The sequence below is a fragment of the Lycium ferocissimum genome, chromosome 10 (assembly GCF_029784015.1).
Source record: "Lycium ferocissimum isolate CSIRO_LF1 chromosome 10, AGI_CSIRO_Lferr_CH_V1, whole genome shotgun sequence".
NCBI lineage: Eukaryota > Viridiplantae > Streptophyta > Magnoliopsida > Solanales > Solanaceae > Lycium > Lycium ferocissimum.
In genome coordinates, this window is record NC_081351.1 from 29234473 (window position 1) to 29247944 (window position 13472).

The 13472-nt window shown below is 34.5% G+C and overlaps 1 protein-coding gene and 1 long non-coding RNA gene across 2 annotated transcripts; one reads left to right on the forward strand and one right to left on the reverse strand.

Moving 5' to 3' along the window:
* The first annotated feature begins 7186 nt into the window (after window positions 1-7186).
* LOC132033238 (uncharacterized) lies at window positions 7187-7979 on the forward strand. Its single transcript, XR_009408677.1, has 2 exons — window positions 7187-7493; window positions 7573-7979. It is a non-coding gene; the product is annotated as an uncharacterized LOC132033238 (long non-coding RNA).
* Window positions 7980-8173: 194 nt separating this feature from the next.
* LOC132033237 (malate synthase, glyoxysomal-like) lies at window positions 8174-9623 on the reverse strand. Its single transcript, XM_059423151.1, has 2 exons — window positions 9343-9623; window positions 8174-9050 (listed from the first exon to the last, which is right to left on the reverse strand). Exons 1-2 carry the CDS (start codon window positions 9589-9591, stop codon window positions 8394-8396), a joined length of 906 nt encoding a protein of 301 aa, XP_059279134.1. The 5' UTR covers window positions 9592-9623; the 3' UTR covers window positions 8174-8393.
* Between the last annotated feature and the right edge of the window lie 3849 nt (window positions 9624-13472).

Here is a 13472-nt window from a genome sequence, read left to right on the forward strand (position 1 = left end):
TTGGTATTGATGATTTTACAAAGAAATTGTGACAAAGGAATCTTGTTTAAAGAAGTGGACACGTTTTCAAGATTATCTATGAAATTATAGATTTTCGTAATGGCATAATGAATTTTAATGCTAGTTGATGGTGTGATTACTTGGAGGCAAATTGTGAATGGGCTTCTATGCTATGAACTTTGTTGTTGTGTTTGGCCTAGCTACTCGGGAGGAAAGGTAGCCACTATGGATCTTAATGTGATAATACCTAGCAATTCGGAAGGAAGATTGGCCACTTCCGGGTTCGCTACCTGGGGTGTGATTATGCCTAGCTATTCGGGAGGAAGGATAGCCACCGTTGAATTTCATATTCCGGTGTGATGCGGCTTTCTTGATTAGGGAACCTTAAAGGCCATCCCTTCGTTATGATTGATTTTTTGGCCTGTATTGGCAAGCGTGATATTCCTATCTTTGAATGGAACCGTTGTTAATGATCATGATCCAACTTAAATGGCATATTTGAAGGTTGGAACTTGACAAGGACTTTATAACCTGTTTTGATAATTGTCTTTCATTGAGATAAACAAGCTGAATAACTGTTTCCATATTGTGTCACACTATCCTCGAATCGATTTCTTTATATGTTATTACACTTTATTTTCATATCACTTGTTGTCCCGAGGCACTCACCGAGTACGAAGTACTCGGGCATACCATTGTTGTTTTTATGGTATGTTAGGTAACGGAGAAGAACGAGGTTCTTGATACTTCGTGCGGTTAGGAAGGACTTGCTGTTACTTTTCGATTTGCGAGCCCACACGTTCATTCGTGGGACACCCTATTTAATTGTTCATTTATTTATATTAGTTTCCGGGTTGCGTCCCGATGAGTTAGACGTTTATTCCTTATTCTTAGAAGCTCCTTAGTATACATTCGAATGTGGGTAGAAGAAGAGTTGTTGTTTAACTCTTTCGGGCACACTATCATGTTTTGGTTGAATTGTTTAAATTATAAAGCCTTCCGCTGATTTTATTCGTATATCATGTCTTGTAACAATTAATCTTATAAGTTGTTGTCGGTGATTATTGAACCTGGCTGGTTCAAGTGTCATTGTGCATCTTTTAGGTTCTTTCGATGTTGTTCATGACGTCGGATGCCGGTCACGTCTAGGGTCGGTTTTGGGGCGTGACAAGTAGAGATCTTCAAGTTTCTTCCACAAACTCGCAGCTGTTTTCTGAGTACTGACTTTACATAACACGCTCTCTGATAAGGATAATTGAATTGTGCTAAACGCATCCATCTCAATCTTCTGCTTCTCGACCTCTTTCGTATTTTCGGGATACGAGTCGTCCAAAGCTTAGACTGATCCTTCTCTCTGTAACAACGCCATGATCGTGATCTTCCAGATGTTGAAGTTATTACTTCGCCCATCAAAATTTGCTACCTCAAACTTCATAGATGCCATAGTCTCCTAGGTCTCACGACCTGTAGGCTTCTGATACCAATTGGTAGCACGGAAACGATAAAAATACAGTAATTAACGTGGTTCGGATTGATGTGATCCTAGTCCACGGAGAATGTACCAAGCATTTTTATTAATATCAAGGAGAAAGTAAGTTACAAGATTGAATACTCTTGGGTTCTATGTTCGTCCTACTTAACAAAGCTAGCTAACATGTATTTATCTACTTGCCTAATCCTTTCTAGAAAGATCTAAAGCCCAATCACACTCGAAAACCAACAAAGAAAAAAGTTTTCTTTTATTTCTTTCCGCTTTTGAGTAGGAATTGGTTAGAATATCTTCTCAACTTCACAGTCTCTAATTATGTCAGGGTCAGGATAGATAGGTAGAAAGCACAAACTAACTTTCTTGTATTTGCCAAGTGTTAAACTACTCCATTTTCGGTAAATGAACATCACTAATACAAATCCTACAACATTAATGATCTTTTTTTTGGCATATTTCAACCCTTCTAGAAAAGGTTTATTAGATTAATCAGGGTTATTTTGGAATTTTAACGGGCAGACAAAATGGTCTCGAGTTAAATAGTTAATTCAGAACTTCTTTTTTCTCTCTCTTTCAAAATGCCGCCTTGGAGTGGCGGGAGGTTTGACTTTAGCCCCTATTAAGTAAATTAAAATCTTTAAAGTAAAGTAAATACACAGGACAGAGATATAAATTAAACCTGCCCTCCACAAAATTCATATGTGAATTGATACATCCAATAATCCAATACAAAGTGAAATTCAGAACGCATGAATCATCAATATCAGTTTGCTTAATGCTGTTAAGGTTAGAAAAATAAGCGTCAACTCATGAAAAGAATAAGAACTTAATAATTAAACAAAATTGAACTTCATATTAACCCCTTTCTCAACGTTATATATATCATTACGAGTGGAGAAAATATACTTTTTCCATACATTTTTCCAAAGCATAATGTATACACTACAGAAAAAATGGGTAATTTGCGGAGGATGAAAGTTGCAATTCGCGGAGGTTTTAGCCTCCTTTAGCAAATAGCGAAGGTTAAACCTCTGCGAATTGCAACTTTTAACCTCCACAAATTACCCATTTTTTTTCTAGTGATAGAAGCAGAATAACAAAGGTATAGAACTTAAATCACGATAACAATGTTATTCCACTTTTAGCATTCAGATATTCCTATTCAAGATGATATACCAGTACCTACCTGCAAAATTATATACTATCATATATTTTAATGCTATTCTTTTTTAATTGTTCACAATTATGGGTATGGGTCAATTTTCAAAATCATCAACCAAGCGAAACGTAATCTTCAATCTTTGACAAAGACATGGAAGAAAGACTGTGGAGATTAACATATCTTAATTCGTTTTTGGCTTGGAAAATTATTGGTTGAGTTCATTGTCGAAGGATCTTCAAAAATCAACATCAAATGCTTGATTAATTATGCCCTTATACTCTTTACTTCTCTCCTCTTTATTTATTTTATTTTAATGTTTTGTCGTTTTATATTCATGCATTTAATTATTATCACACCATATCAATTATAATACTCCTTGTTAGGGCTTTAAGGACTGCCAGCGTAGAAGTGTAACATAGATTATGTCCCTAATCTCTCCATTAATTTAAAAATACAGCTCTGTTTTATGTTGCGTTTTTTAAATAATAATTCTTTCTCCTTGGCTTGCTAAAAGTAGATAGCAATCTGGCATATCCTAGATTTGAATAATGGCAAACCAACTATAATTGAACACATAAAAGGTAATTCAGCAAATACAGGAAAGGGTTATGTCTCTATTCTATTAAAAAAATAAATTGGATGTTTAGCTTAAGTTGGAAACCAGCATCTGAATCTTGACACGTGGTGACGTGGGCACCAAAAGAAACAAGAAAAGGGGACTCCTGCTGGATTAGGTTTCAATTTTCAACTTTGAAAGTCTTCTCCAAATCCAAGGAACAAGTACTAAATTCGTAGAATATTTGCTGCTTTTAGGGTTACAAAATTTAAAGAAGATACTTTTGATGACTAATGACCACTACTTCCAACCAAAAAGGAACACATCCACCTCATTCCTTTCCTATAATAGTACTAGTGGGAAAAAGCCCGTTTATTCATAAATCTAATATTTTTAAGCTGTATTCATTAAATGATTTTGAAATTTATGATCCAAAATAAATAATAAATTTATGTGGTAATAAATTATCTCATTAAGATATAAATGAATGATAAATATTACTAATATTGGTAAAAATATTATCAAGAACAACAAGATTTTTAGTCAATGCAAATTTAGCAACATAATATTGTTAGTCCTTTATTTCACTAAATTAGAAAATAAAATTAAAGGTAATATATTTATTCTTCTTCACTCAAAAATCAGTATAAATACATAAAAGTCACTTTTAATTCATTTTGTATCTTCAGCAATTAAAATGCTCTCACGACGTAATGGAAAATCATGTCAAATTGAGACCTCCAATCGCATGAGGAGGAAGCATAGATTTCAGATGCTACAAAGCCACCATGTGGCATTCAAATTGAAATGGGCCCGAAGTGTACATCTGATAAAGCTATGAAGTACAATGCCGTTAAAACATGTAAATAGTGAATTTTAGAAAATGTCCTACGCATCAAGCAGCCCTGTCAACTTGATCTGTACCATTGTCTCTTCTTATGTAGGAGAACTCCAAGGGAGTGTCTCCAACGGTCCCAAAAATTGACATTGGATTTAGATAGTCAAATTGTTTAATTTTAATACATGAGTTCAGAGATGAACATCTATTGAAATAAAATTTACATATTTAAAAACTTAATAAATATTATTATTCATTCCGTTCATTTTTACTTGTCCATCATACTAAAAATATATATCCACTTTTACATGTCTAGTTTGGAAACCCAAGAGACAATTTACCATTTCAAACCTATTTTGCCCTTATCATTAATTATTGGGTTGGAAACTTTAAGGAACGGTTAATTACTGAACAACTTTAAAGTATGTTTGATTGATTTCACTTATTTAGATACTTTATACTCCAATAATTAGGGGTGCTGTTGTAAAATTGTCATTCATTTATTGATCCTTAAAAGTAAAGTCAAATGTCTTTACGTTAAAAATGACGGAGGAGTATCGATTCTAATAATTGACAATCAAAATATTTAAAATGCATATATTTAGTTAAAATAAAAAAGGAAAGTGTATTGCTCCCTCTGTCTCATATTAATTGTCCTGTTTTCGCTATTCGTGAGTCAAGCTGACCAATCATCGGAGTTAAATTGCTATAAATCAATTCAATATTTTAAAATTATAATTTAGATATTAAAAAATTACAGGAAAAGTACCACATGTTGCAATTCTTCTCATATCGATATGGTGAAAAAATATTTATCAAAATGTTGGTTAAAGTTTGTATATAGTTTGATTTATCAAAAAAGAAAAATGGATAAGTAACATGGGATGGAGTGGGGGTCGTTTGGTAGGAGGATAAGTTATCCCATGTAGATGGGATTGAGTGGGATAAGATGGGATTACTAATCTCACCTTTTGTGTGGGATTACTAATCCCACCTTATCCCACCTTTTATCCCATCTACATGGGATTGGATGGGATATAAAAAACGTTATCCCACCAACCAAACATAGGATTAATTCCAATCCCATTAGATTAATAATCCAGCCAATTCTATCCCTCCTACGAAACGACCCCTGAGTACTTTTAATATCATACGTAGCCCTACAATATGCCGCTTTGGACGGAGCAGCTCCAGCTTTTATGGGAAAGTTACTAAATAGGGAATAAGCATTTTATCTTTCTTTAAGTATAATAATCTGTCTGTACTCTTTTCCCAAAATAAAGAAATTGATTTAAAAAAGGTTAAAGTGCGTGAATGCTGACATCTTTTTCTGTGGACTACATAATGGTGATGACTATTGAGTTGATTCGTGTAACTTTCTTTTCGTGGTTCAATGGGAAAACTAGAAGAGCTGCTTGAAATATACTATAATTAAATAATCTTAAACCATAGGTATTGGGAAAACTCACTGATCTATATATGGAGCTGTTTAATTTCCATAGATTCTAGTATCATAGGTATATTGGGAAAATATAATCTATAATAGTTTGATAGGAAGTTCAGGGCAGAATTTATTCCATCTACTAAACACAACAACAACGCGGACTTAGAGGTGGGGATTCAATTTTCTCCTCCTAGTGGTCCTTACACTCTTAACATTTTGGAAATAATTTTAACATAAAATTTATATAAATAATACAATGTTAATTAGTTCTTCGCATAACAACATCAGAAAAATAAGCTTCGCATACTTATATGGCGTTAAAATTCCATATTTTGTTGAGCTATATGTGAATCTATTTATTCATAGAGAATAGATTGTGAAATAACCAGAACAAATAACAACGCATAGATATATATGAGTAACTAAAGACAAAAATACTCAGAAAGTAGGCAATCTATGCGTGTCAATTCTTATTAATTACATAAGTTATTCACTGCATAATAATCCTCAAATTATCATTATTCATTAAATAAACCATCCTTATATTATATAATTCCTTTATAATTAGTTCGTGAACCAAATAATCTTTCACCGAAATTTTAGTTTGGTTTTAGGATCTGGATGGGATGAGGAGAGAAAAGCAACCCATGTCAGGAGTTTTTTTTTTTTTTTTTTTTTGAAATTATATAGGAGTAATAAACTATTTCGTACAAAATATGGCCTTGTGTTTACTTTCTATAACGGTCCTACTTAATTATTCTATATATATATATACACAAGAAGAAATAGAACATTTAGGTAATATCACAATTATGAAAAGTTCTAAAGGAAATTTGTGAGATGTATAACTGGTTTCCAAAAATGATTTTTACGATATATATTTGCAAGGCATATTAAAGAAATATGGAAAAACAAAAAACAAAAAAAGGCGTATACCATAGAGATAATTCACCTTATTTCAATTTCGGCCTGGTCCTTCATCATTCAAGTTTAAAAGGTATATTTGTGGATGACTATAGTACATTTCATCTCACAGGTCAAACATAAAGAAAGAAGCTTAACGAAATAAGAAACCCAAGGATGGGGCCAAAAGTTTATCACAGGCCCAACATTATCAATTTATAAATGGGCTTTCCTAATATGTATTCCAAATTGGGCCAATTTAAGGGATCTATGTAGATGAAATTGCACGACTTATCTTTAGATGGCATGGTCTTTAATTTTTGTCCTTTAACAATCGAAAGGGTCATTTGCACGTTTGTCCGTATTTTGTGCTGGTCTTTAATTTTTGGCCCCAAATTGGAACTTATGTATGGCCGGGCATAAGTTCTTTAAGGGATCCGGCACAAGTTGAGTCGGATTCTTTAAACTTATGCCCCGCTAAAATAAAGGTCATTTCATGATCAAAATTAAAGACCCTAAATTTGAAGGACAAACCATGCAATTTATTGCAATCAAACTTATGACTAGTGGCATAAGTTCTTTAAGGACACATGGTATAATATGTAATATATTATGATACAAAAATATAAACTTATGTCCCGCAAAAAAATTGTTTGTTACGAGGGTCAAAAATTAAAGATAACACAAAATAAGTACATAAGTGCCAAAGACGCATCTATGTATACCAAATTGATCCATATAAAAATTAAATATTTTTCATTTAGTTGGTACATATGCTCATGAAAATATAGAAAAGAATTTTTTATTAGTCTGAATTTGTAAATAGACAAATTATAAAAGACAAATAAGCAAATGAAAAATGATATTTGATCATATGGATTGGATTATGATCTATTGTTTAGTTCAATTTGATCCACTCTATGTTGACCCATTTAAATTTTGAGCCACATATACACTACAAAGGTAGCAGCCAAATGGTTTCTCTCCATTGATTTCTTCAATACACAGTCCAATTCCATCACTTTCCCATTAACCATTGTTCCAAAGAACTCGAGAAGATCTATCAAGAATGGTTCAATTTCGCTGATTAGATCTGGACATCTGGTAATATGTTCTCCCATTTTTATATGTCATTCAAATAAGATCACAAAGGAATTTGAAATAATGGGTTTGTTGGGCACAGATATGTAGATGAACGTCATATTGGAGGAGATGCCAACTAGTTCTTTGCCATGTCCAATTTGCCTCGTCAAGGCCTCAAGTAGGTCCTTTTCTTTTCTACTATCTTTATTTCTTTAATGTTTGTATCGGACACCGGCTGGGAAAACAAAACAAAAAACATTATAGTTTGTGAATAGTTCGTCGGTAGCTCAAATGCAGTCTGTGTTTCGTCTCAAGTTTGTAGCACTGACAACCAATTAAATAACTTTAAGAAACTGACTATAACTTAAATAACATGGTGAAACTGGTTACCGGGTGAAATTAAGACCTTTATTTGTACAGAACTTTGTGTTGCCGGAATTGTGCAATGAATTAACAGATATACTGATTTGGATGCTTACATAACTGAACAAGTTTTTAAGTTTTCAATCTCGTGTAACACGTAATCAGGTTGCGAACTAAAAATTCTCTAGACTTCGCATGGAACTCTATAAATTTGTGTTCGAACAAATCTAAGCCTGTCGACCGTAGTATATTATCTGAATTCAGCCAATGTTAGCACAAGTTATATGCATTTTCTTAGCTGACAAAACACTTTAAAGATGTTCAGACGTACTAGGATATTTACCAGGACAACAAAATGAACATTATTTTTATATATTACATGGGAAAGATACGGATAGCAGATTAACAGAAAGCAAAGTTGGAAACGAGAGCATTTTGAAAATTAGCCATCTTCAAAGGCACATTCCATTTTCTTTCATCATTACAGGGGAAGATGGCATGTAGTACTAACAATACAGAGGCAATGTATTGATTATAAAGCAAAATAAGCTGCGAAATTTAGAGCCGAGAAGATCCAATAGGATGATGCATGACGATATAATCATAGGCATCAAGTGTGAGAAAGTCATCCAACACAGAGGCAGCGCATTGCCTTGTGAATATCCTGCATGCCTCCTTGTACATTCCCTTGTTGAATTTCTCCCTTCCAACTTCTCTCTCAATCCTAGCCATTTCTTCTTCAACCACTTTTCCAAACAGCTCCAAGTTTACCTTCACCCCAAGTCCATCTCCATCCAATTCGGCACCATATTTCAGCCACTGCCAGATTTGAACTCTGCTAATCTCAGCTGTGGCAGTATCCTCCAGGAAGTTGTAAATCGGGACAGCGCCATCCCCTTTCAGCCAGGCTGCCATGTACTGAATTCCCACTCGGGTGTTCAGCCGGAGGCCCTCCATGGTTCGGACCCCTCTCGGACTCTGCAATAGGTCTTCTTCATCTAGGACCGATGCATCTTGGCGCTTCATGGAATGTATTTGGTTAGGAGCATTGGACATGTTGTTGTTAAACACTTCCATGCAGGCTGGTATTAGGGCAGTGTGAGCTGCCCATGTTCCATCATGCCCTGCCTTCACTTCTCTCAGCTTGTCCTTCCTTACAAGTTCTAATGCTGCCTCAGTAGCTGCTGGATCATCTCTGTTTGGAATCAGAGCTGCCTGTTTCAAGTATACAAAAAAGCCTTTATACATCAAATTAATCTTGTACCAATAATATTCAAAATTAGCCTAATATGGTTGGCATTATATCACTTGATTTGAATTCACAGTCATACTAATAAAAATATGACTCTGTAAAATAAAGAGCTGATCCAGAGAGATTGCCTTAGTTCAAATTGTTCTCCGCAACTTGGAAACATGATAGTTGGAATCACTAGTAATCATGGATAAGCATGCCATGGTGAACTAAAAGAACATAAGATGATAAAAGGAGTTGAACATTGGCACATACCATGCCTCCCATAGCATGGACGCCGCGCTTATGACAGGTGTAGATGAGCAAGTCAGAGTAACTTCTCATAAAGTGTTGAGCCATGCCAACTTGAACCCTATCAGGGAGTAGGCGATCGGGGTGAGCCTGGAAAGTCTTGATGTAGCTGAAAATGTAATCCCATCTACCACAGTTGAGGCCAAGTGAATGGTCCCTTAGTTCATACAGGATTTCATTCATCTGAAACGCTGCTGGAAGTGTTTCAATCATGCCAGTGGCCCTGATGCTTCCATTCTCAATCCCAGCCCGCGCTGTGCCTAGTTTATGCTAAGCGGCTTAAAAATAACCTCAACTAATAAATCGCTACAAAATACCTCCATCCACTCGTTCCCCAAAATACCCTTACTATCTACCTATGGGTCTAAAATATCCTTATCATAACAAACCCATTTCATTAAAGACGTTGCAGCTTTTAATTGGTTGCCATATATAATTAACTAATCTAATTATTTTTTAATAATGTTGATCGGATCAACCCACTTTTCCCATAACCTGGAGCCACAAGATTATTAAAAAATAATTAGATTTGTCACGTTGTTTAAAATAATTAGATTAGTTAATTATATCCACTCAATATTATTAAAAAATAACTAGATTAGTTAATTATATATGGCAACCAATTAAAAGCTGTCACATGTTTAATGAATTCAAGGACTTAGGAAAGGCCATTCTACTCTTATGGAAGATGTCGTTCTAAGATGGTTGATAACCAACTCTAACAGTGCTTCTTCTTCGACAAGGCACCACATTGAACTTGCTCTATGCCATTTGGTACAAAATGAGGGTAACGCTAGAGATATCGTGTCAAGTGGAGCGTTGGATGAAATTATACGAATATCAAACGAATCTTCCCGAGAGGATATTCGTAATTTGGCTAAGAAGAAACTGAAGTTGAGTCCTACATTTCAAGCTCAGATAAGAGCACGGCGAAGGCAACAGTGTACCAATATAAAAAAATTCCAGTTTTTTTATTCTACATTTACAGAAGTAAAAAGCATTATGAAGTAGCCCCATTTACTAACATGTATTTACAACAGTCATTTAAGTAGCCCAACAAAATGGAACTAAGATGCTTTATGATATGTTTTTTGTAAATTAAAAAAAATAAGAAGAAGAAAGAAATGGGTCTGTTAGCAATAAGGGTATTTTAGACCCAATAGGTAGACGGTAAGGATATTTTGGAGCTCAAAGGTGGATAGAGGATATTTTTGCACCAATTTCAATAGTCCAAGGGTATTTTAGGTCTTTTTCCGTAGTTTATGTGACATCTTTTTAACTATACGAAAAATTGTAGTAATAAAGAAAAACATTTGAACCTATGGTCTAAAATCTTTCTTAAGAGATGATAAAAACTAAAATCAAGTATTTTTTTAATAATACGTAAAAATAAAAAATTGAGATAAACTAAAAATTAAATATTAATATCACATAAATTAAGGTAAAGGTGAGATTTGGCCTACATCTTGCGCGAATTTTTTTGCCTTGATACTCAAGGAACAAGGATATGGTGTGCTTAGTACATTTGTTTGCACTTAATGAGGCCCTGAATTTGAATTATTCTGACCTCAGCCCATTAAATTCATTTATTTTTTTCTTTTTAAAATCACTTAATGCATCTGAATGTGTCTGATCGAATCAGATCCACAATCAAGTCTGAAAAGTATTCAGACACAAACTACTCTTTTTATTTATTCACACTCTGTCTCTTTCCTCTCCCAATGTATACCAATTCAACGAAAATTCTCTACAAGCAAGACTGCAACTATCAACCAAGCAAAAACTTAATTTTCTTCTTCAGTATAAAATTAATTTCTTAACTTGATTTCTCCTTCTATTCATTTTTTATGTGTTAACTGTGACCTTTTTTCTCTTTCCTGTGTTTCTATTTTCATAAAAACTTCATAAATCGAATCTTTTTGCTTTCAGAATTTACTTGGATTATCATATGTTTATCATCACAATATTTTCGGGCACTAAAAGTCAAAAGGAAATGGGTATTGTGGGATTGGAATTTCCGTCCTAATTCAATTTTCTTGAATGTTAATTTCAGTTTAAAAACATTCCTAGGTGTTTTCCTATGTAATAATTGAAACCTGTCTCTTTTGAGGATGACTTTCGAAAAACTATCCATAGTTGAAAGCTTTCTGCAGTTGCATCCTGAAAGCTTTATCAAGCTAGTACTATGATGAACTATCCATAGTTGAAAGCTTCATCTAGTACTATAATTTTATTTTGTTTAAATTGAGATTTTATCCAATATATTATTGATATAATATTTAATTACTTTTTGTTTGAATCTTTAACAAATAATGATTTTATATTGTCTGATTATTATTTTTTGAATATTTTCATGTTATGATGTTTAATTACTATTTTATTTGAATCGTATATTTATTATATTTAGACATAAATAAAATATATTCATTCAGATATTGAAAAATCGATTTACGTCTTAATCTTAATGCAAACAAATGCGCCCTTAAGCTCTATGCCACAAGATTCAAATGATGAAAAGAAAAAAAGATCTGTTCAAATCAATCGACGCTAAGATCTGTTCAAATCAATCGACGCTATAGACGTTGGTAGCACCTTTCACTATTTATATTCAACTTCAAACTTTGATTAATTTTTTCTAAGGGCCCGTTTGTCTATGAGAATTATTCAGTTTTTTTTGGAATAATTTTGTCACACCCCAACTTTTGATAGGGCATGATGGGAAGCCGACTCTTGCTTAGGGCCGAGCGAACCCGCCGGTTCTCGTTATACTCATAATCTTACTGGACTCTTAAATCATGAAATGAATGCATAATGAAAGCTTTTCAAAAATACGCTTTTCGTCTTTCTCAAATCAAATAAAATCTGTAGTCATATGAAATTTGTAACATAATGCATAATGATACATCGGCCGATGAGCCGCTTACAAAACATGTTATATACGTGACTCGTCTCCGCAAAGTCTCTAACATAAATCAAGATACCATAACATAGATACTCCGACTCGGCAACACTCCGAAGGAAATGGAGCTCGACTGAACATCTTCTACTAATATCCTCTACTCATCCGTATACACTGCGTGGCATGAAACGCAACATCCACAAAGGGACGCACGAGATAACCGAGTATGTAAGGCATGAATAACAACATAATATGATATGGAAGGTAATATGGAATAAGAGAGATAACTCCGACATCCGGATGCCTCATAAGGCGATGTCATGCATGCTTAGTTTTTTAAAAAAAAATTCTTACATACATATATATAATATCATCATCATACCCTACTTTTCAGACTCGGTGTGTAACGACCGCTTCTTTCGGGACTCTGTGTCTACTCTTTCTTTTCGGGACTCGGTGTGTAACGTACCCGCCCTTCCGGGACTCGGTGTGTCGTACCCGCCCTTTTCGAGACTCGGTGTGTAATAACTCGATCGTGGTTTTTTGCCGCCGACTATCTATTTCGGTGTGGAAAAATACATACATATATATAAAGCATGTACGATGGCAGGTGTGATGGGCACCGACCCCACAACCGAGCCGAGCGAACCCACGGACTCTTATTGCGCACATAAATTATCTGCTACTTATTTACTTAGCATTATCATTATCAACACTATTAAGAACACGTATTAATAAACTCGACCGACTTAATATACATCGGGAATAAACATTATACAAAAGCACCTCGAGCATTCCGTCTACGAGCCTCTAAACAAAATACATAAGGTAATCTTCTTGCTCGCCGCCCGCATATGTACACACAAAAGTAGTACCACAGACCGGGAGCCAGGACAACCGGAGCACTTCAATATACCGCCGGATAGCTCACCAGGAATCAAGTCCGTCCACTCGCTTTCTACAAGATGAAAATACACGTACCTAAGTATAAGTAATATCACAAGATCATATTCAGGAAAGTCGTGTCTCTATTTATCTACTCGGGAATATTATGCAAATTAACCTTCTTTGTCCTGAGTGCGTTTATCGATACCGCAAGTAGACCGCCCGCCCGAAGGTGCGGTGTGCTCACCATATAGGTGCGGTGGATTACTTTTTAATATAGGACGGGAAAATAATCATTATGATACATGCA